Source organism: Sarcophilus harrisii, chromosome 6, assembly GCF_902635505.1.
Source record: "Sarcophilus harrisii chromosome 6, mSarHar1.11, whole genome shotgun sequence".
Classification (NCBI taxonomy): domain Eukaryota; kingdom Metazoa; phylum Chordata; class Mammalia; order Dasyuromorphia; family Dasyuridae; genus Sarcophilus; species Sarcophilus harrisii.
The window spans coordinates 253,590,216-253,616,226 of NC_045431.1; the positions used below are offsets into that span (position 1 = coordinate 253,590,216).

General features: G+C 30.7%; 2 protein-coding genes and 1 pseudogene across 2 annotated transcripts; all 3 read right to left on the reverse strand.

Moving 5' to 3' along the window:
- Window positions 1–1,441: 1,441 nt before the first annotated feature.
- LOC100933688 lies at window positions 1,442–6,592 on the reverse strand (annotated as a pseudogene).
- Window positions 6,593–11,423: 4,831 nt separating this feature from the next.
- Window positions 11,424–12,377, reverse strand: LOC100933179 (olfactory receptor 4A47-like). The gene has a single exon (XM_003774552.1). The coding sequence runs from the start codon at window positions 12,375–12,377 to the stop codon at window positions 11,424–11,426; it is 954 nt and encodes a 317-aa protein (XP_003774600.1).
- Window positions 12,378–20,492: 8,115 nt separating this feature from the next.
- LOC100920854 (olfactory receptor 4A47-like) lies at window positions 20,493–21,446 on the reverse strand. Its single transcript, XM_003774580.2, has one exon. The coding sequence runs from the start codon at window positions 21,444–21,446 to the stop codon at window positions 20,493–20,495; it is 954 nt and encodes a 317-aa protein (XP_003774628.2).
- Window positions 21,447–26,011: the final 4,565 nt, after the last annotated feature.

Here is a 26,011-nt window from a genome sequence, read left to right on the forward strand (position 1 = left end):
TTATCTTGCCTAGATCTATTTTCCAAGTCTGTTGTTTTTCCAAGTAGATATTTCATGGTTTTTTTCCAATTTGTCATTTTTTTGGTTATGCTTGATTAATTCTTGCTGTCTCAATGAATCAGTTTCTGTTTGTTCACTTCTGATTTTTAATGAATTATTTTCTTCATTAGCTTTTTTTTATTTCTTTCTGTATATGTCCAATTGAGTTTTTAAATGAATTGTTTTGCTCTATGGAATTTTTTTCTATTTCACTAATTTTTTTTTTAGTGAATTATTTTCTTTTTCCAATTCACAGATCCTACTTTCTTGAGAGTTCTTTGTCTTTTCCAATTCGCAAATCTTACTTTCAAGAGATTTTTTTACTTTTTCCAATTCACAAATTTTGTTCCCCTGTACTTCCTGGGAATTTTTTATCTTTTCCAATTCATTTTTCAGGAAGTTGTTGCTCTCTTGTAAAGCTTCTCTTTCCTTTCCCCATTTTTCTTCTAACTCTCTTTTGAGACTTTTAATGGTCTCTTCTATGAGAGCATTATGTAAAAGGGGACAGATAACATTCCCCTTTGGGGTTTTGTCTGGTGCCTGTTTGGTATTAGTCTCTTTGGGTTTGCAGACCTGCTCTTTTTCTGTATAGAAGTGGTGAATCATTCTTTTAATTTTTTTATTTATTTTTTAAAGCCTTTAGGGTGTGCCTTTTAGGCAAGGGGGTTACCAGCTTCCTCTGCAGAGCAGGGAGAGATGTAAACTGGCTTCCAGCTCCTAAGTATGGGAGTGCTATGTGTGAAAGTTTCCCCTTCCCCCAACTGAAGGTGATTTAGAACTTGCTGAGCTATTGAAGTGCCCAGTTGAGCTGTGTGGTTTAGAGACTGCCCTAAGGCTAGAGACTAAGCAGTGAAAATGTCACTGCCCCAGGCCAGAGCCCCTTGTGAGGCTGTGGGTATTAGCAGCTGACCAGCAGATAGCCTGACTCTACTTGAAATCTCTGCCTGGAATTCTCTGCCCCTATGCCCTACAAAAGCGCTATTGCACCAAATCCCCGACTGTGCAGATTAGAGGCTGCCCTGGGCTGTGCCCCCCTGCCGTTCAGGTTTGCCACTGCCCCAAGAAAAAGCCCAAACTGGGGAGTTGGGACTGGGAGCTTGTGCTGTGATCTGTGCTCTCACTTCTGGTTTGGGGCTCTGCTTGGGGCCTTGGTTCTCTCCCTGATTGTACTGATCTCCCACCCCACCCCACCCCCCACCCCCTCCTGCCAACCCTGAGGACAAACCTTTTCTGGTGAGACTCCAAATTATCTTCTGCTGGTGAGTTGTTATACTTCTAATCTTTATGAATTGTAGCAGTTAAGCCTATTTTTGGGGCTCGATATAATATTGAGAAAGGGTAAGAGAAGAGCTTAGAAAGTCACCTGTGCCTTCTCTACCATCTTGGCTCTGCCCCTCCATAATTTTCTTATGGCATTTTTTACTTTTTCATTCCTCAGTGTGTAGATTGAGGGATTTAACATTGGAGTTATCATTGTATAAAACACAGCCATGGCCTTATCAATGGGAAAAATGGTTATAGGATGCAGATATGCAAACGTACAGGGCACAAAAAACAAAATGACCTTGGCAATGTAGGATATACAAGTTGAAAGAGCTTTGTGTTGCCCTTCTGAACTATGTGTTTTCAGGGAGTTCAAAATGATGATATAAGATTCAAGAAGTATGAAAAAAATTAGTATGCACATTATCCCACTATTGGCAGCAACAAAAATCCCAAAGGGATGAACAATAACACAAGAGAGTTTCAACAAAGGAAAGAAATCACAAAGAAAATGGTCAATAACATTGGGATCACAGAAAGGTAACCAAATGATGAATAGAATCAATATCATCCATGAACAAAGCCTCCCATCCAAGTCAATCCCACCAAAAGACTACATACTGATCTATTCATGATGGTTAAGTAATGCAGGGGCTTACAAATGACCACATACCTGTCATAGGCCATCACCATTAGGAGGAATATTACTTGTGGGACTTAGGTTTCTAAAACTCTAATTTAAGCTTAGATGCAACTCTAGTTTTATATCTTAATTTACATAAATTCCTTAGCTTTCTGTCCAGTGGATAAATCATCTAAACATTTGCCATTCTGATCTATTAAGTAAGGAAATTAGACATCAGCCAAATGAATTTTGAACTGAAAGGATACCTATATTTTGAATTGGAGAAGAAATGTAACATCATTGAGCCCAATTCCCTCAATTTACAGAAGAGGAAACTGAGAGGCCTAGAAATGGTATGACTATTCAAAAGATACAGAGGTATATATGGAAATCAAAATTTGTAACCAAGGCTTCTGACCCCAAATCTAACGTAGGGTACCATTTTTGTCTGTCATCATTCATTTAAAAATGAATCATATATTCATTTTATTTTTCAACTCATTTTTTTAAATTACTGATATATTTTAATTTATATAACAAGCAATTTAGAATTTATATTTTTCTTGTCCCAAAAGACATATATTATTTTAAGAGAAAAGTAAAAATAATAAAAATATATAATGAGTTCATAGTATACACGTTACAGTTTTAAATTCATATATATCCAATATCTAGTTCAACAAATTTTATAGCAAGATATATTATCACCTTTTCTTTCTGTTACTGTTTCTTTCTCATTTGCACAGAAACACACATAATCAAACAAACAAGTACAAATTTATTACAAGGGAGCTATGATGCAATAAATAATATAATCTTAGAATGCAAGGGAATTTGGTGTTTTTCCATCCCAATATAAATATTAAAAATAAATAAATTTATTTAGCCAAGTAAACTCATGATCAAGCAAAACATTTCTAAATCATTTTTCTTAAATCAAGATTAATTTTAATCAACAAAATAAATTTCAAATGTTCCTAATATTTTGTTTTTGTTTCTAAACTTATCTGTATTTATACCTCAAATGGCCTTTTATTTCAATGTATTTGTTTTGTATGTATTTGTCTAAAGTATCTCATTACCCAATGACAAGTTCTGTTAAAAACTCCCTTAAAAACAACCTTTACTACTCACTAAATCCTTGCTAAGCATCTCAAGCCCTTATAATATAAAATTATGCTAGACTGCTTACTCTTTGGGTTATCTTTATTTCAATGTCAATACATGGATATGGAAGCAGTTGAGTAGAAAAAGTTGTGAATATATAGTTTCCATATAAACAGGATAAGGAGATATAAGTAAATATGCTTATAGCAACTGCCAACAACCAATTTAAAAAAAATTCTGCTCAAAAGATTTTGAAATATATATATATATATATATATATATATATATATATATATATATATATAAATGCTGATTCAGGTAGAGAGTTGGAGAGGGAGAAATCCAGATGAGAAGTGTCCCACTTCTCATATCAATTAACATCCTTCTTTACAGTGAGTTTATAGAAACATTCATTTAGATGGTATCTATAACCCCAAAAAGAAATTTTTAGCTTTAAAAGAGAGACATAGAGAGAGAAACACAGAGATAGAGAAACAGAGGCAGAGAGAGAATATGATTTCATGACCTTCTTACCTAATCATTCCAAATATCCAAATAGTCCTCTCTTAAGGCTTGGCCTTCTCTCGAACCATGTATAAGAAATCATTGACAAAATGGATAATTTACAAAACTACCAGACCAGAGAATTCACATGATTTGAGGCCAGAAAATACAAGATATGTTTATAAAGTGGGTAAATTCAGGGTAATTGGTACCTTGAATTTAACAATGGGATTCATGCATATGAAATCTGCTGAATACAGCACTTCTAAATCCTTTCTTGTTCTATAATCCTTTCAATGTTCAGTTTGGAGATATTTTTGTCCTCCTAGGGCTGAAGCTTTCTTTCCTTTGAAGGCAGTATTGGAGTTAAGAAACGCAGGAAGTCCCTTTATAATTGGTACAGGGACACTTTATGAATAACTTTTTGTGCAACCTTGCAGATTCTCCATATCTCTCCTCTCAATGCAAAGATTTATTTTCTGTTCACTTCAAGCACTTTGAGAAGTTGGTGATGCAATGGGCACAGAATTCCTTGGAGAATGCATAATTGCTCTAGTTAGGAATTTTGCCAAAGTTGCAGCAAAATTGTTTCATCCTCTTGCCAACATTGCTATAAAGAATAAAACTTAGATCTTGTTCTTAAGGAAAAAAAAAAGAAAAACTTCAGTGCCTCTCTTTACCCGTAAGATAAAATATAACCTTCTCTGACATGTAAATCCCTTTTAAATTTGGCTCCAAATTATTTGGGTCAAATCTTGAAGAATGGGGAAGGCAAGTTGATTATCACTGTCATTATCACAGTTAGGATCAGATAGATTGAAGTTTTTTTCAACTGTGAGTCTTGTCACCATTTGAGGTTACATATCTGAATGTGAGTCATGAAATCGATTACTTACCAGTAAATATTGATTTATATGCCTATATGTGCAGAATCACATAAAAATTTTTAGGACAAAAAGGGCTTGCAAATGGAAAAAGTATAAGAAATCTTGAGACAGATGATGGTATGCTCAAGGGAGGATCACTCTCTTCATAACACCTGTGAGGAAATTAATACTTTCAATCCAAATGGTATTTACATGACTCCATTAAAAGGAAAATGGAGTTTACAAAAATAATTCAGATGGCATAAAGTAGAAAAAAATATTGAGGGAGCCAAATATAGAACTCTGAAATTTGGGAAAGATATATTATCATTAATAAGCCAAGTGTTTATAGATGGAATGACATATAGGTAGGTATGTGGAAAGATACATACATATATATATATATATATATATATGTATATATACACACACATACATAGTTGTGTGTATATATATTACAATAGAAATTAAGGTATACTAAAGTGCAGAATCCTGAACAAAATTTATTAGTTAGGATAATAATAACAAGTTAATTTAATCAATAGCCTTTCTGTATGACCAAAGATCTTCAATGAAGACTGACTGCATCTTTGGTAACAATTGAGAGAAAAAAAAATCAAGAAATAGAGGTTTGTCATTTTCTAATTGTCTATTTCTGACACAGTCAGAATTAAGCTTATGTCATCCAGACCACTGCTTATGAGTCCCCATAATCATAACCAAGCTATGACTGGACTCTCAATTGATGGAAATACCCTTAGGTAATTGCAATTGCTAAAATAGTTTAAATGATAAGATTTGACTTTTTATCTAAAATCTCTCTGAGTCTGGATGGCTGGTAGGGTTATAAAGATAAAGGTAATTTCAAGCCAAAAGCTAGACCTTTAGGCTAGTGTCTCTAGAATACTGGTAGTGAGGGAAGTTTAGGAAAGACTAACATCTCTGGTGTAAGGACTTGCCCATCTTTTTTCAGGGCTTGTTGCCCAACTCTCATTTGTGGCTTCAAAAAGGTGTATTATGTGCAATGGTAACCCTCTAGCAAACTGTCTCAACAGAGGGGCTAAACCAAGTTGAGGGGAACCAACAGACTTCAAACATTTTGTTAAGTGAGAGGGATATCTACCCCAAGCATATGAAGACTTCCCAGTGGAAAAAGTGGATGAGAACAATTTGTTCCACCAGCAATGAAGGCAGGTAAAACAGGCATGTGGAGTGTTTAGAAGATGTTCAGACGCTAAAGATTCTAAGGTCATCCATTGCATTCTGGGTCATAACCAGTTATCCTGACTTTTGTCTTGCCATTGGGATTCAGTGATTCAGGAAGCAAGAGTGAAGTTGATGACTTTGTGCAACTTTACTACACTTAAATCCAATTCACACACAAGTCAAGACAATTCTCCATGATGTCATCCATCTGTCCTCTTTGAAAATGAAAGATAAGTAGCATGCATATAGACATATGTGGGTATTATGTATATGTGGGTATTGAGATTTGAAGGGGTTAAACATGAGTAATATTTCTATATCATCTCTATCTCTAGTTCTAGTTCTATTATCTACTTCTATAATATCTATTATAACTGGGTATATATCTACATGGATTACATAGATATCAATAGAAATAGATATAGATCCAGATGATTGAGACAGATGAACCTGCCAAATATAAATCATTGTTGTATTGAATGGTAGCCCAAGAATGACAAAACATTACCCATTTAAATAATCTCCAAACTGTTTTTGTTATCTAAAATTTTCTCTGATTTATTACTTTATTTTTACAAGGTAATTCTTTTTTATAATAATGTTTTTTTCTTAATTTTCAAAATACATGCAAAGATAGTTTTCAACATTCACTCCTGCAAAACCTTGTATTCCAAATGTTTTCTTCCTCTCTTCCCCCCATCCCTTCCCCTAGACAGCAAGAAATCCAATATATGTTAAGCAAGTGCAATTCTTCTATACATATTTCCACCTTTATCATTCTGCACAAGAAAAATAAGATGAAAAAGGGAAAAACATGAGAAAGAAAATAAAAAGAAAGCAAACAACACAAAAGATGAAAATGATATGTTCTGAAACACATCCAGTTACCAGACTCCTCTCTCTGGATGTAGATGGCTCTCTCTGTCACAAGTCTATTGGAACTGACCTGAATAACTTCACTGTTGAAATGAGTCACATTCATTCTCTGATTTATTTATGAAGAAATGTCACACAAAGTCTAGATAAAGAGGCTCAAATGACAATGTTGAAAATTCAGATAATCAGGGATTCCTTTTTGATGCCATATCTTAGAGTTTCTACTTGGATTTTTCTTTATTGTGGAAGCTTTTATCTTTGAATATCCAGATAAACAGAAAAAGAACATTTGTGTATATGTTTATTTTAAATCATGTCTGTATGTCATGTACAAAAATAAAATAACTTATAGAATTAGGTGAACTAGAAAGGACTAAACTAGGGGAGCCATATTGTTCAAAGCTGTGAAATGACAGAGAAAGAAATTGAAACTCCTAAAGCTGACTTTATTTTACAAAAATAACAAATTTGTAGAATTTGAACTCATGTCTTCTGATTCCAAAGTTGGCATTCATTCCATTATATTATGCATGATTTCAAGCATTTCAACTGGCTTCATTGACATTTAAGCATTTGTTCAGTTGTTTGAGTTGTTTTTAACTTTCTGTGATACCATTAGGGAGTTCCTTTGCAAATATACTGAAATGATTTGCTATTTCTTTCTCCAGCTCTTTTTTATAGAGAGCATCAGTAAGAAGAGTGTTCAAACCTATGAAACATGAAGGCAATGGCAAACATATAGTGAATACATATATATGTGGAAATATACACACATAAATATACATACTGTATATTTTACATACATAAATATGTGCATATTTGTGCCTGTGTTTGTGTTCACATAGGTGTGTATGTGCTGATTCAAAGCAAGAGTGTATGGAAGAGGTCACCTATAGGAAATGTATATGGCCAACACACAAAGATCTAAGGGCACACACAAAGGAAACAAATGTGGAATTGTGTTCTCTTCCCATAGGAAACATGTGTAGCCATAGTGCAGTCATGGAAGTACAATTTAGAAATGTGGTATTACAAAGTTATAAATTCCTTTTTAATATAATTTGCTTCGCTCTCTTGAGAATGTATACCATGTGTCATACCAACTGAACTTGTAAACTTCATCAAACATATAATTGCTATCGACAATGTTCTGTTATTCTCATTATCTCTGCCTTGAAGTACTTTGTTTATCTATAGTTGTTACTTGGCATTGCTTTATTGGGTTGAAGGCAAAAAGATTACCTGCAAGACATTTTAGAGATCATCTTTTAGGTGAAGGACAAGAGAGCTTCTTGCTGATAAGGAATGTCTGAAAATATGTTAGTCTATCAGTCTATGAACCATAAGACTGAGGTACAGTAACAAAAAGAACAAAAAAGAAAACAAGGATGAGGAAAGAAAATTGGAAAATCAGGAAGGGGGAAAAGAAGAGAAACAAGTTAGAAAACTTTTATACAAAGAGAATATTAAATGAAAAGTTCCCCAAAACACATTAATTATGGAAAATTTCATTCTACTCAATATTTTCTACCATATACCTGCTCTCTGAATTTGTCTCACACACATACACACAAACAAAAAAAACAAAAACAAAAGATGATAAAATGATATGATAGTCAGATATAATGATAGAGATAGATGGATAGGCTGAAGATACTTCTTTTTTCTTTTACAACTATAGCTGTATATTTATATTAACTATGGCTGTTCTCACTGAAATTTTTTTCTATATAAATGTTTATCTCTTGATTTATCTATCTGCTTTTTTCATCTGTCTATCCATCTATTTTTTGTATCTACTTTTATCACCCATTTTGTCTTATTAATTGGTCAAGGAAAGATAGAATGACATAGGTACAAATAGAAATAAAGAAAAGAACATCCTGAATTAGAATAATTAAAAAGTTTGTATCAGAATTAAGAAAAAGAAGAACATGCTGAACATAATATGGTTGTTATACAGTGCTTTTAACTATGATAAGACTTTGGCTATTTAAAAAGACTACTGTTTCATAATAACATTCATCATATAATCCTCTGAAATTATGAATGTTAGAGTAACATCACATAAAAAGAATCAAGAAAGAAGGCATTTCAAATAAAAATGAAAATGTGTATAATGTGTGAAGCATGTCACAAATATGAATTTCACATAAGTAAACAAAAGAAAAAGAAACAAGGAAATGGATAACAAGAAAATATATTGAACATACATGAAGCAAGAACAGATATACTTTTTAATTATCGTATGGTTAAGCCAGATATTAAAAAAAAATAACAGTACACTTTCCATTGCATTGAATGGATTATCTATAAATCATTTACAAAAGGACTTCAAAAATAATAACAAGCTAATGATGTGATTGAAAGCATTTTTCTTTCAAGGTAAAACAATTTCATATAACAACAATGTTATAATTATTATGGTAGTATTGAAAACTTGAAAATAATATTTAACTTAATAAAATTCAGATCACACAGAGCTTTCATGTATGTATATAACTTAATATATTAAACACATAACTGTATTTATATTTCACATTTTCCACAAGATATTCACTATTCAAATCATAATATCCCTAGATGCAAATGTAGTATAACATTATGGTTAGCTCTTACAAAACAATATCGGCTAACACTATATATGAAGCCAGTAGACATACATATAGAGCTTGTAGCAGTAAAAATTTCATCAACAAAGATTACATATATATTTATGGGTACATATTCACTCACTCTAGCTACCAATAATCTATTACATATTTTATTATATTATGTTATAATCTTTCTACTATATGTTCCTTTCCAAAATACCTATTCATCCTCCACAAATAAATCATGTAAATAATGAATTTCTATGATTTCCTATGATTGAACACATCTCCACATGAACAATATCATTTGAAGCCTATCCTTTGGGTCAACAGAATCATTTTACCTTAAATATAATCCCTATTAAAGTAGAATAGATATTTTTCCAATAAACACTGATGCTTTTAAAGAAATTATTTCATCAAAATAATCCAGATGGTGAGGTGTCAAGCAAGGACACAAGTGATAAGAAAGTCATTTCCTTCTATATCTATTCAGCAACCATATTTGTGAGTTATTATTATACTTGTTTTTCCTACTATCACTGCTACCACTATCATTTGTACCATCCTATCCAGTTCTATTTTTGGGAAAAGAGAAAACAATAACAAAGGAAGACAATTCCAACACTAAGAATATCCAGAGTAGGTAATCAATGAAAAACATATAAAGTGATTATCAAAATGGTAAAGCACATCATTACAGATTTTTTTTTTACTAACACCTATAAAATATCAATTTATAATAGTTTTAGTGGTCTGAAATATACAATAGGAACTGACAAATACACAGAGTACACACTGAGATTTCATCATTCTTGAAAGAAATATCTAATTCTATGAACTCAAATGATTTGTTGAATATCTTCATTTGATATAATTTTGATCCACAAAATTGCTAGCATCAAATTTCCAAAAAATACATACAATTCAAATATTTATAATGTTCAATCTATTTAATGGTTTTCCAAATATAGAAATCTGAATGAAAGGCTCAAACTTTGTGGAAATTGAACAATTTACAAAAATTTTCCAGTTACCCTCATTGTTTTTGGAGGTGTACTAACATTTATTTCAATGACAAAATATTAGAATGGTTTTATGTTAACAAATATAGTTATACAACTTCAAAAATCTCTTATATATTAAAATAGCTCTGAGATACCACCTCACACCCCTCAGGTTACCTAAGATGACAAGAAAAGATAATGATAAATTCTGGAAAAGATGTAGGAAAAGTGGGACACTAGTGTTGTTGGTGGAGTTGTGAAATGATCCAAACAATGTGAAGAGCAATCTGGAATTATGCTCAAAGAGCTATATTATAGTACTATTTATATGACAATGAAAAAAAATAGAATTGGATTATTTTTGTTATTATTAGTAAAAAAAAGTAATAATTATAAAGATTAGGAAAGGTCAAATATTTCATAAAGTGTCACAGGTGAATTAAGCTTAGTTCTTTTATAGTACAACTCGAAAAGTTCATCTACTGTGCCATGCTACCTTTCTTTTTGCAAAAATATAGAAAATAAACATTAATGAATAAATAAATTATTGTTATTATTATTTAATATCACTATTTGAAAATTTGTTGACATTTAATTTAAAAAGATCAGGTCACGTTTTTTGAATGTTTAGGATGTACATGTATGTGTATGCATGTGTGTGTGCATGTCAATACATACACACAAACATACAATTTCAAGTTAAAAGAAAACATTCCTATGTTCCCAGATTTATATCACATTTTAAGACTTGAAATGTCATTTTAAGATGATAAAATTAAATACTACATGTGAAACTGATTGGTTTACATTGAAAGCAATAATAGAGCATAAAAACTTCAAATTAATAAAGAAATGGATTTGTTTTTCCCCTTCCTTAGAAAACGTAGTGTCATAACACAAACACATTATATAACATATCAATTCCCATCATTAAATGTACTGGGGCAATATTATTCCCAACATTGTCTTTGTACATTTTATAGAGGACTTAATTGCTCCTAAAATGTTATTTAAATTAAATTGATATTTACCTAATGAATCATGACATTTTATTTCCAGACTAATTTTTTGGGCACATCTTCTCATCAGCCATTGAGAAGGCAAGAAATTTAAAAAAAAATTAAAAATTCATTAAAAGAAAATAAAAAACATGCTACAATTTGCAGTTAAAATCACTACATCTGGATATAATTAGCATTTTTCAAAAAAACATTTTTTAAAAGTTCCAACAAGAACAAAAATGGGTGTTTTTTCTTCAGATATTTAGAATCTGATTTTTAGCCTAAAAAAAGGATATTAGGGATTTAATAATCATTTATCATTTCTTTTCTAAATATCATTGGTTAACTGGACCAACCATTACCTTATAGATGAACAAAACTTTTCTTTTCCAAAGCTTCTTCATGGCATTTTTCATCTCTGTATTTCTCAGGGTGTAAATTAGAGAGTTCAGCATAGGAGTGATGATAGTATAAAATACTGTTACAGATTTATCAATGGGGTAGGTACAAACAGGTCTAACATACATGAAAATACAAGGAACAAAGAAACAGAAAACAACCGTGATGTGGGACATGCAAGTAGAAAGGGCTTTTTGTCGACCTTCCAGACTTTGAGCTTTTAAAGAATGTAGAATAACCCCATAAGAGATAAGCAATAATAAAAAGATAACTGTACATATTGCTCCTCCATTGGCAACCACTGAGATGCCAGTTATATAAGTATCTGTACAGGAAAGTTCCAATAAAGGATACATGTCACACATGAAGTGATCAATTATATTGGGCCCACAAAATGGGAGCCTAATAATAAAAAGGAGCTGAACTAATGAATGCATGAAACCTCCAATCCAGGATACTACCAACAGCAGAACACACACATGCCACCTCATAATGACTAAGTAATACAAGGGTTTACAGATGGCTACATAGCGATCATATGCCATAAAAATGAGGAGGAAAACTTCAGCACCACCAAAGAGATGTTCCAAGAAAAGCTGGATCATGCAAGCTTGGAAAGAAATGGTTGCGTTTTCATTAAGCATGTCTAAAGTTATTTTAGGGACAATAACAGTGGAATAGGTTATATCCATAAAAGACAAGAAGGCAAGAAAGAAATACATAGGGGAATTCAAGCTCTTACTTCCAATAACAGTTATAATAATCAGGTTATTGCCCACCACAGTTAAAATGTAGATAATTAAGAATACAAAAAATAGAATTTTTTGTACCTCAGGATTCTGGGAAAGCCCCAGGAGGACAAACTCAGTTACATTGTTCCTGTTTTCCATGTGTGTGTGGTTTTGGGAAGAAATGAGGAAAATAAGAGTTTATTGGATATAACATGAGACTTGTACTTATGAGAGTCTTGAATTCAGTTCCAATATCTGACCCTTTTTATGGACAATCTGTTTAATGTTTATTGGCCTCACTTTCCTTTATGGAATACTGATAATAGTGATGAAGCATTAATTGCTTGGCAGAGCTTCTGGGCTGGGGGAAAGAAATAATGGAAATTCTATCTTCAAATTTTAATTTTGCATATAAAAGTTGAATAATCTTCTGTACCTTGGCAGCAGTCAGATTTTACCTATAAAGATAATTATGAAGCATAAACAATTTATTCATCACATTTCATATAATTTTCATTTCCCAATATATCTCTCCCTTCTATATGTCATTACCAAATCTATAATCAAAGGGTATGAACAGACAATGTTCAGATGACAAAATTAAAGCCATCTATAGTCATATGAAGAAATTTTCTGAATCACTATTGATTAGAGAGATAGGCTAAGATGACAGGAAAAGAAAATGATAAATGCTCGAAAACATGTAAGAAAACTGGGACACTAATGCACGGTTTTTGAAATTGGGAAATGGTCTAACCATTCTGGAAAGCAATCTAGAACTATGACCACAGGGTAATCAAATTTTGCACATCCTTTGACTCAGCAGTGCCACTATTGGGTCTATATCTCAAGGAAATCATAAAGAAGGGGAAAAACACACATGTGCAAAAATGCTTGTAGCAACTTTGTTTTTGTGGTAGCAAAGAATTAGAAAATGAGCAAATGTCCGTCAATTGGAGAATAGCTGAATAAGTTGCAATATATTTAGATAATGGAATATTATTGTTTTATTAAAAAAAATGATGAACAAGCTGATTTTAGAAAGGCCTGAAAAAATTTACATGAACTGATGCTGAACAAAACAAGCAGAATGAGGAATACATTGTAAACAATAACAGCAAGAATGTCCAATGATCAACTATGAAAGAGTTGGTTTTTCTCAGTGGTTAATTTATCCAAAATGATCCCAATAGACTTTTGTTAGAAAAAGCATTCTACCTCCAGAAAAAGAACTATGGAGATTGAATGTAAATTAATACTTACTATGTTCACTTCTTTTTTTTCTGTTTTTTTTTATTTCTCTCCGATGGTTTTTCCCTTTTGTTCAGATTTTTGTCTCCCAATATGATTCATAAAGCAATATCTATTAGAAATAAATATTTTTTTAACAAATTAACACACACACACATATCCCTCCCTTGAAAGTTTATGAAATAAGTCATGCCCATAGTTTCTCTTCTTTATAATAAAGGAAAGAAGACAAAATTTCCTAATTACTTTATGTGATAATTTTCTCATTATAAATTTTTTGATCAATTGTTATGTTTACATTTTTGCTATCATGGTGGAAATAATTTTCAATGTTGTACCTATTTTGCTCTGCTTAATTAAATATAACAAAGCTAATGTTCATCTTAAATCTAGAAATTCATATTTTCTAATAGTACACATTCTTTAGCATTTCAGAATTCTGCAATAATTAGACATCAAGATTGTTTTTATATTTTGCTACTACAAAAATTACTTTAATGAATATATTGGTGCATCAATGTCTTTTTTACTGTAGTTCTTTTAGGTGACTCCTTGGCAATGTATTTTCCCATTGACAGTGGAATATGCATTTTAGTTATTTTTTGAATTTAGAATCTTTTAGACTGAGGAATCAATGTCTTCTAAAATTCTCAAAACATTCCCACTATAATAACATATTTTGTTCTTATAAAAGAAGAAAATACTTGGGAATGATTCCAAATGGAAAAAGAGGCTAATCCACAGAAATGTAAGACTATGATTGAAGGTACTCTTAATCAATAGCCTAAACTATATCACTAAAACTCTATTCTGAAACCAATAGAATATGCCATTTTCTGAGTATTCTCTTAAGCTTTGTCTTAATGCTTTTCTAGATTTTTTTGCAAAGATATCACTTCACAATAGATAATCCAGCAAATTCTGTCCTGTATATTTTATATTTTAAAATAATTTGGTGAATACTCTGTTTCTTCATTTATATTCTTAACTACTTACATTAAATATGATCAAGTAAAACTATAACCACTTGGAATTCTTGGTAATGATTTAATTCTTTATTTTGATAAAATTATTCTTTCCTACTTCTCAAGTGATAAAAAATTCATTCAAATGAGCATCTACTCTATAATCTTAAGGCAAAATATACTTTGGGACAAAATCAGAAATGTGAATAACTTTTATAAATATATTACCTCTTCATGAAGTCAACTGTTCCATGGATAAAAATCCAATATGTTTTCTTTAGTAGTGAAAGTTGTTAGGTTAGTGCAATGAAAATACTATTCACCACCATGCATTTTATTGTCATCTCAGAGATAGAAAAGTCCATGGTTAATTAATTTTAGTTTAAAAAAAGTCCACATGAGACTAATTTTTCTCCAATTTCTCATCCAATTTTTTCACATAAGTGAAACAGTTGCACTTCTTTGTTTAGTTGATTCCACATAAGTCCAGGATTTAGTGATAATGTATATTGTAATATATTTCATTGATATTTAAGAAAAATGCTATCCTTAGTCTGAGAGTCCTTCTAATACTGTTTTTTTTTTTAAATTCCTCCTTTAATGAAATCATTTGAGGAATGTGCCCAGAATTCAAAGGTAGGCCACATAATCATTTAAGTTTATATCTCAGGAGATTTCTCAGAATTAATAACTTTTAATTGCAAAGTGAAGAAAGAATAATAATCTGAAGGAGAAAACACTAGAGACATTTGCAAAAGAAACTATTTCCTTATATACTAGGGCTATTAAAAGACTTGATGTGCTTTCTTTAAAGTTGCAACAAAAAGTCAACATGGAAAATAATGTGTCCATCATGAACATATGGATAAATTAATTTTTCTGACAGGTCCTATAGAAAGAATGAAAGTGGAATTATTATTAGTATATTTATTAACTTTAAAAAATTTATACTACTTGTTACTGGAAGGAAATCTATGTCAAGCTTAATATTTTACACATATTTTATAAGTTAAAAAGTTAACTAGCACATTAATATTAGAGAATGGAGAACAGAATGTAGTTGAATGAGAAGTAAATATTTTATTGGATTTAGACAATAAATATAAAGAGACATGAAATTTTTTAAAAAAAATTTATTATTGTATAACATAAAAATACAATTTTCAACTATGATCTTTAAAATTAAAGTCCCTTTCTCTACACCCCCTCACTATGAAGGTAAGAAAATTTATATTGGTTTTACATGTATAATCATACAAAATATATACCCCATATTAGTGATATTATAAAAGAAAATAAACCAATTAAAAAAAATCAAAGTAAAGAAAAAGTATAATTAGCCTCTGTCAGTCTTCCACCCCCACCCCACCCCACCCTCGGGGATATATTGCATTGTCCATCATGAGATTTCAGAATTGTCTTAGATCATTAGATCTTAGAACTAGAAAGGACTAAACTAGGGGAGCCACATTGTTCAAAGCTGTGAAATGACAGAGAAAGAAATAAAAACCCCTAAAGCTGACTTTATTTTTCTTGACTTTGTTTTACAAAAATAACAAATTTGTAGAATTTGAACTCATGTCTTCTGATTCCAAAGTTGGCATTCATTCCATTATACTATGCATGATTTCAAACATTTCAACTGCCTTCATTTATATTTAAGCATTTGTTCTGTTGTTTGAGTTCTTTTTAACTTTATGTGATACCATTAGGGAGTTCCTTTGCAAAGATACTGAAATGATTTGCTATTTCTTTCTCCAGCTCTTTTTTATAGAGAGCATCAGTAAGAAGAGTGTTCAAATCTATGAAACAAGAAGGCAATGGCAAACATATAGTGAATACATATATATGTGGAAATATACACACATAAATATACATACTGTATATTTTAAATACATAAACATGTGCATATATGTGCCTGTGTTTGTGTTCACATAGGTGTGTATGTGCTGATTCAAAGCAAGAGTGTATGGAAGAGGTCACCTATAGGAAATGTATATGGCCAACACACAAAGATCTAAGGGCACACACAAAGGAAACAAATGTGGAATTGTGTTCTCTTCCCATAGGAAACATGTGTAGCCATAGTGCAGTCATGGAAGTACAATTTAGAAATGTGGTATTACAAAGTTATAAATTCCTTTTTAATATAATTTGCTTCACTCTCTTGAGAATGTATACCATGTGTCATACCAACTGAACTTCTACACTTCATCAAACATATATATGCTGTCAGCAATGGTCTGTTATTCTCATTATCTCTGCCTTGAAGTACTTTGTTTATCTATAGTTGTTACTTGGCATTGCCTTATTGGGTTGAAGGCAAAAAGATTATCTGGAAGACATCTTTTAGGTGAAGGCCAAGAGAGCTTCTTGCTGATAAGGAATGTCTGAAAATATGTTTGTCTATCAGGCAACGAACCACAAGACTGAGGTACAGTAACAAAAAGAACAAAAAAGAAAACAGGGATGAGGAAAGAAAATTGGAAAATCAGGAAGGGGGAAAAGAAGAGAAACAAGTTAGAAAACTTTTATACAAAGAGAATATTAAATGAAAAGTTCCCCAAAACACATTAATTATGGAAAATTTCATTCTACTCAATATTTTCTACCACATACCTGCTCTCTGAATTCGTCACACACACACACACACACACACACACAACAAACAATAGATGATAAAAAGATGTAATGATAGTCAGATATAATGATAGAGATAGATTGATAGGCTGAAGATACTTTTTTTTTCTTTTACAACTATATCTGTATATTTATATTAACTATAGCTGTTCTTATTGAAATTTCTTTCTATATAAAAGTTTATCTCTTGAGTTATCTATCTGCTTTTTTCATCTGTCTATCCATCTATTTTTGTATCTACTTTTATCACCCATTTTGTCTTATTAATTGGTCAAGGAAAGATAGAAAGACAGAGGTGCAGAGAGAAATAATGAAAAGAACATCCTGAATTAGAATAATTAATAATAAGTTTGTACCAGAATTAAGAAAAAGAAGAACAAGATGAACATAATATTGTTGTTATACAGTACTTTTAACTATGATAAGACTTTGGCTATTTAAAAAGACTACTGTTTCATATTAACATTCATCATATAATCCTCTGAAATTATGAATGTTAGAGCAACATCACATGAAAAGAATCAAGAAAGAAGGTATTTAGAATAAAATGAAAATGTGTATACTGTGTGGAGCATGTCACAAATATGAATTTCATATAAGTGAACAAAAGAAAAAGAAACAAGGATATGGGTAACAAGAAAATATATTGAACATGCATGAAGCAAGAACAGATATATATTTTTAATTATCATATGGTGAAGCCAAATGTTAAAAAAAATGACAGTACAGTTTCCATTATATTGAATGGATTATCTATAAATCATTTACAAAAGGACTTCAAAAGTAATAACACAAGCTAATGATGTAATTGAAAGCATTTTTCTTTGAAGGTAAGACAATTTCATATGACAACAATATTATCATTATTATTGTAGTATGGACAACTTGAAAATAATATTTAACTTAATAAAGTTCAGATCACACAGAGCTTTCCTGTATTTATATAATTTAATATATTAAACACATATCTGTATTTATAGTTCCTATTTTCCACAAGATATTCATTCACTATTCAAATCATAATATCCCTAGATGCAAATGTAGTATAATATTATGCTTAGCTGTTATAAAACAATATAGCCTAACACTATATATGAAGCTAGTAGACATACATATAGAACTTGTAGCAGTGAGATTTTCATCAACAAAGATTACATATATATTTATGGGTACATATTCACTCACTCTAGCTACCAATAATCTATTACATATTTTATTACATTATGTTATAATCTATCTAGTCATATGTTCCTTTCCAAAATACCTATTGATCCTCCACAAATAAATCATGTAAATAATAAATTCCTATGATTACCTATGATTGAACACATCTCCACATGAACAATATCATTTGAAGCCTATCCTTTGGGTCAACAGAGTCATTTTACCTTAAACATAATCCCTATTAAATTAGAATAGATACTTTTCCAATAAACAATGATGCTTTTAAAGAAATTATTTCACCAAAACAATCCAGGTGGCGAGGTGTCAAGCAAGGTCACAAGTGATAAGAAAGTCATTTCCTTCTGTATTTATTCAGCAACCATATTTGTGAGCTATTATTATACTTGTTTTCCCTACTATCTCTGCTACCACGATCATCTGTACCATCCGATCCAGTTCTATTATTGGGAAAAGAGAAAAAATTAACAAAGGAAGACAATTCCAACTTTAAGAATATCCAGACTAGGTAATCAATGAAGAACATGTAAAGTGATTATCAAAATAGTAAAGCACACCATTGCAGATTTTTTTATAACACCTATAGAATATACATTTATAATTGTTTTAGTGGTCTGAAATATACAATAGGAACTGACAAATACATAGAGTACAAACTGAGATTTCATAATTCTTGAAAGAAGTATCTAATGGTATGAACTCAAATGATTTGTTGAATATCTTCATTCAAATATAATTTTGATCCACAAAATTGTTAGTATCAAGCTTCCAATAGATACATATAACTCAAATATTCATAATGTTCAAGCAATTTTAAATAGTTTTCCAAGTATAGAAATCTGGATGAAAGGCTCAAACTTTGTGGAAATAGAAAAACTTACAAAAATTTTCCAGTTGTCCTCATTGTTTTTGGAGGTGTACTAATATTGATTTCAATGAGATAATTATTAGAATGGTTTTACATGAACAAATATAGTTATACGACTTCAAAAATCTGTTATATATCAAAACAACTCTGAGATACCACCTCACACCTCTCAGGTTAGCTAAGATGACAAGAAAAGATAATGATAAATTCTGGATAGTGTGTAGGAAAAGTGGGACACTAATGTTGGTGGAGTTGTGACATAATCAAAACATTCTGAAGAGCAATCTGGAATTATGCTCAAAGAGCTATATTATAGGACTATTTATATGACAATGAAAGAAATAGAATTAGATTACTTTTGTTACTATTAGTAATAAAAGTAATAATTATAAAGGTTAGGAAAGGTCAAATATTTCATAAAGCGTCACAGGTGAATTAAGCTTAGCTCTTTCATACTAAACTCCAAAAGTTCATCAACTGTGTCATGTTACCTTTCTTTTTGCAAAACTATAGAAAATAAACATTAATGAATAATTAAATTATTGTTATTATCATTTAATATAACTATTTGAAAACTTGTGAAATGTTTAATTTAAAAAGATCAGGTCACATTTTTTGAATGTTTAGGATGTGTATGTGTGTGTGTGTGTGTGTGTGTGTGTGTGTGTCTGTGTGTGTTTATACATATACACAAACATACAATTTCAAGTTAAAACAAAACATTCCTATGTTCCCAGATTTATATCACATTTTAAGACTTGAGATGTCATTTAAGATGATAAAATAAATACTACATGTGAAACTGATTGGTTTACATTGAAAGCAATAATAGATCATTAATAACTTCAAATTAACAAAGAAAGTGATTTATTTTTCCCCTTCTTTAAAACATTTACTGTCATAGCACAAAAACATTATATAACATATAAATCCCCATCATTAAATGTACTGGGGCAATATTATTCCCAACATTATCTTCGTACCTTTTTTAGAGGACTTAATTGCTTCTAAAATGTTACTTAATTTAAATTGATATTTATCTAATGAATCATGACATTATATATATATATATATATATATATATATATATAATTTCTTTTGGGGCACATCTTCTCACTACTCTTTAAGAAGGCAAGAAATTAAAAGAAAACTAAAAGTGCATTAAAAGAAAATAAATATAGATTACAATTTGCAGTTAAAATCACTACATCTGGATATAATTAGCATTTTTCATTAAAACATTTTTTAAAAAGTTCCAACAAGAACAAAAATGTGTGTTATTTCTTCAGCTATTTAGGATCTGATTTTCTAGCCTAAAAAAAGGATATTAGGGTTTTAACAACCATTTATCATTTCTTTTCTAAAATATCATTGGTTAACTAAACCAACCATTACCTTATTGCTGAACAAAACTTTTCTTTTCCAAAGCTTCTTCATGGCATTTTTCATCTCTGTATTTCTCAAGGTGTAGATTAGAGGGTTCAGCATAGGAGTGATGATAGTATAAAATACTGTTACAGATTTATCAATGGGGTAGGTACAAACAGGTCTAACATACATAAAAATACAAGGAACAAAGAAGCAGACAACAACCGTCATGTGGGAGATGCAAGTAGAAAGGGCTTTTTGTCGACCTTTCAGACTTTGAGCTTTTAAAGAATGTAGAATAACCCCATAAGAGATAAGCAATAACAAAAAGATAATTGTACATATTGCTCCTCCATTGGCAACCACTGAGATGCCAGTTATATAAGTATCTGTACAGGAAAGTTCCAATAAAGGATACATGTCACACATGAAGTGATCAATTATATTGGGCCCACAAAATGGAAGCCTAATAATAAAAAGGAGCTGAACTAATGAATGCATGAAACCTCCAATCCAGGATACTACCAACAGCAGAACACACACATGCCATCTCATAATGACTAAGTAATACAAGGGTTTACAGATGGCTACATAGCGATCATAGGCCATAAAAATGAGGAGGAAAATTTCAGCACCACCAAAGAGATGTTCCAAGAAGAGCTGAACCATGCAAGCTTGGAAAGAAATGGTTGCGTTTTCATTAAGCATGTCTAAAGTCATTTTAGGGACAATGACAGTGGAATAGATGAAATCCATAAAAGACAAGAAGGCAAGAAAGAAATACATAGGGGAATTCAAGCTCTTACTTCCAATAACAGTTATAATAATCAGGTTATTGCCCACCACAGTTAAAATGTAGATAATTAAGAATACAAAAAATAGAATTTTTTGTACCTCAGGATTCTGGGAAAGCCCCAGGAGGACAAACTCAGTTACATTGTTCCTGTTTTCCATGTGTGTGTGGTTTTGGGGAGAAATGAGGAAAATAAGAGTTTATTGGATATAACATGAGATTTGTACTTATGAGAGTCTTGAATTCAGTTCCAATATCTGACCCTTTTTATGGACAAACTGTTTAATGTTTATGGGCCTCACTTTCCTTTATGGAATATTGATAATAATAATGAAGCATTAATTGCTTTGCAGTTCTTCTGAGGTGTGGGGAAGAAATGATGGATAGTCTATCTTCAAATTTTAATTTTGCATATAAAAGTTGAATAATCTCTTGTACCTTGGCAGCAGTCAGATTTTACCTATAAAGATAATTATGAAGCATAAATATTTTATTCATCACATTTCATATAATTTTCATTTCTCAATATATCTCTCCATTCTATATGTCATTACCCAATCGATAATCAAAGGATATGAACAGACAATGTTCAGATGACAAAATTAAAGCCATCTATAATTTTATGAAGTAATTTTCTGAATCACTATTGATTATAGAGATAGGCTAAGATGACAGGAAAAGAAAATGATAAATGCTAGAAAGCATGTAAGAAAACTGGGACATTAATGCATGGTTGTTGAAGTTGGGAAATGGTCTAACCATTCTGGAGAGCAATCTAGAACTAGGACAACAGGGTTATCAAATTTTGCACATCCTTTGACTCAGCAGTGCCACTATTGAGTCTGTATCTCAAGGAAATCATAAAGAAGGGGAAAAACCCACATGTGCAAAAATGCTTGTAGCAACTTAGTTTTTGTGGTAGCAAAGAATTAGAAAATGAGCAAATGTCCATCAATTGGAGAATGGCTGAATAAGTTGCAATATATTTAGATAATGGAATATTATTGTTTTATTAAAAAAAATGGTGAACAAGCTGATTTTAGAAAGGCCTGGAAAGATTTACATGAACTGATGCCAAACAAAACAAACAGAACCAGTAATACATTGTAAATAATAACATCAAGAATGTGCAATGATCAACTATGAAAGAGTTGGTTTTTCTCAGTGGTTAATTTATCCAAAACGATCCCAATAGACTTTTGATAGAAAAAGCATTCTACCTCCAGAAAAAGAATAATGGAGATTGAATGTAAATAAATACTTACTATGTTCACTTCTTTTTTTCTGTTTTTTTTTTTTATTTCTCTCCTATGGTTTTTGCCTTTTGTTTAGATTTTTCTCTACCAATATGATTCATAAAGAAATGTCTATTAGAAATAAATAATTTTTTAAATAAATTACATACACACACACACATATCCCTCCCTTGAAAGTTTATGAAATAAGTCATGCCCATTATTTCTCTTCTTTGTAATAAAGGAAAGAAGACAAAATTTCCTAATTACTTTCTGTGATAATTTTCTCATTATAAATTTTTTGATCAATTGTTATATTTACATTGTTGCCATCATTGTGGAAATAATTTTCAATGTTGTACCTATTTTTCTCTGCTTTAATTAAATATAACAAAGCTAATGTTCCTTTTAAATCTAGAAATTCATATTTTCTAATAATAAACATTCTTTAATATTTCAGAATTCTGCAATAATTAGACATCAAGATTGTTTTTACATTTTGCTACTACAAAAATTACTTTAATGAATATTTTGGTGCATCAATGACTTTTTACGGCAGTTCTTTTAGGTGACTCCTTGGCAATGTATTTTCCCCTGGACAGTGGAATATGAATTTTAGTTATTTTTTGAATTTAGAATCTTTTAGACTGAGGAATCAATGCCTTCTAAAATTCTCAAAACATTGCCACTATAATAACATATTTTGTTCTTATAAAGGAAGAAAATACTTGCTAATGATTCCAAATGGGAAAAGAGGCTAATCCACAGAAATGTAAGACTATGATTGAAGGTACTCTTAATCAATAGCCAAAACTATATCACTAAAACTCTATTCTGAAACCAATAGCATATGCCATTTCCTGACTATTTTCTTAAGCCTTATCTTAATGCTTTTCTAGATTTTTTTGCAAAGATATCACTTCACAATAGATAATCCTACAAATTCTGTCCTCTACATTTTGTATTTTAAAATAATTTGGTGAATACTCTGTTTCTTTATTTATATTCTTAACTACTTACATTAAATATGATCATGTAAAACTATAAACAATTGGAATTCTTGGCAATGATTTAATTCTTTATTTTGATAAAATGATTCTTTCCTACTTCTCAAGTGATAAAACATTCATTCAAATGAGCATCTACTCCATAATCTTAAGGCAAAATATACTTTGGGACAAAATCAGAAATGTGAATAACTTTTATAAATGTATTACCTGTTTATGAAGTCAACTGCTCCATGGATAAAAATCAGATATGTTTTCTTTAGTACTGAAAATTGTTAGGTTAGTGCAATGAAAATACTATTCACCACCATGCATTTTATTGTCATTTCAGAGACAGAAAAGTCCATAGTTAATTCATTTTAGTTTTTAAAAAGTCCACATGAGCCTAATTTTTCTCCAATTTCTCATCCAATTTTTTTCACATAAGTGAAACAATTGCACTTCTTTGTTTAATTGATTCCACATAAGTCCAGGATTTAGTGATAATGTATATTTTAATATATTTCATCGATATTTAAGAAAAATGCCATCCTTAGTCTAAGAGTCCTTCTAATATTGTTTTTTTTTAAACTCCTCCTTTAATGAAATCATTTGAGGAATGTGCCCAGAAATCAAAGGTAGGCCACACAATCATTTAAATTAATATCTCAAGAGATTTCTCAGAATTAATAACTTTTAATTGCAAAGTGAAGAAAGAAAAATAATATGAAGGAGAAAACACTAGAGACATTTGCAAAAGAAACTATTTCCTTATATACTAGGGCTATTAAAAGACTTAATGTGATTTCTTTAAAGTTGCAACAAATATTCAACATGGAAAATAATGTGTCCATCATGAACATATAGATAAATTAATTTTTCTGACAGGTCCTATAGAAAGAAACAAAGTGGAATTATTATTAATATATTTATTAACTTTTAAAATTTTATACTACTTGTTACTGTAAGGAAATCTATGTCAAGCTTAATATTTTACACATATTTTATAAGTTTAAAAGTTAACTAGCACATTTATATTAGAAAATGTAGAACAGAATGTAGTTGAATGAGAAGTAAATATTTTATTGGATTTAGAAAATAAATACAAAGAGTCATGAAATTTAAAAAAAAATTATTATTGTATTACATAAAAATACAATTTTCAACTATTACCTTTAAAATTAAAGTCCCTTTCTCTACACCCCCTCACTATGAAGGTAAGAAAATTTATATTGGTTTTACATATATAACCATACAAAATATATACTCCATATTAGTGATATTATAAAAGAAAATAAACCAATTAAAAAAAATCAAAGTAAAGAAAAAGTATAATTAGCCTCTGTCAGTCTTCCACCCCCACCCCCACCCCACCCTCGGGGATAGATTGCATTGTCCATCATGAGATTTCAGAATTGTCTTAGATGATTTTACTGCTGAGAATTCCTGAGTTATTCACAGTTAACCATCTTAAAATACTGCTATTGTTGTGTACAATGTTCACCTGGATCTATTATTTTAGTTACTATCTGTTCATGTAAATCTTTCCATGTTGTTTTCAGAGAACATTCAGAGAACAGAGAATTTTTTACACCATAAGAGTAGTTCTATAAATGGAAAAAAAATATATCCCTTTTGGATATTGCTAGGTCAAAGGGTATGCATGGTTTTATAGGCCTTTGGTCATATTTCCAAGTTTCTCTACAAAATGGTGGAATCAGTTCATAACTTAAATAGTTCATTAATGCTCAATTTTCCCACATCCCCTGCCAAAATTTTCTTTTTTTTATCTGTTTATCCTATTAGCCAGTCTAATGGGTAGGATATACTAGTATTTTTTTTAATTTTCATTTCTCCAATCAATAATGATATAGATTGTTTTATTTATCTTTTCTGGTTATACATGTATATTCCTTTTAATAGATTTTTTATGAATCATGTTAAGAGAAAAATCAGAACAAAAAAAAATGAGAGAGAGAAGAAAAAGAAAAAGGGAAAATAACATGTGTGATTTACATTCAATCTCCATATTTCTCTCTCTTCCTGTAGATGGTGTTTTCAAATCAAAGGTTATTGGAATTGCCTGCAAACACTGAACTCCTGAGAAGAACCAATTGATCCCACCATCTCCCTGTTACTGTTTACAGTGTATTCCTAGTTCTTTTTATTTTGCTCAGCTTCAGTTCATTATATTATTACAGAACAATAATATTCTATTACTTTCAGATACCATAAGTTATTTTGTTATTCCCCAATTGATGGGCATCCACTCATTTTCCAATTCTTTTCCAGCATAAAAGGAGATGTTACAAATATTTTTGCACATGTCCATACTTTTCCCTTATTTATGGTTACCTTGAGATACAGACTCATTAGTGACAATGCTGGATTAAAACATATGCACAGTTTTATAATCTTTTGGGCATAATTCCAAATTGCTCTCCACAATGGTTTGATTATGACACAACTCCACTAGTAATGCATTAGAGTCCTAGTTTTCCCATA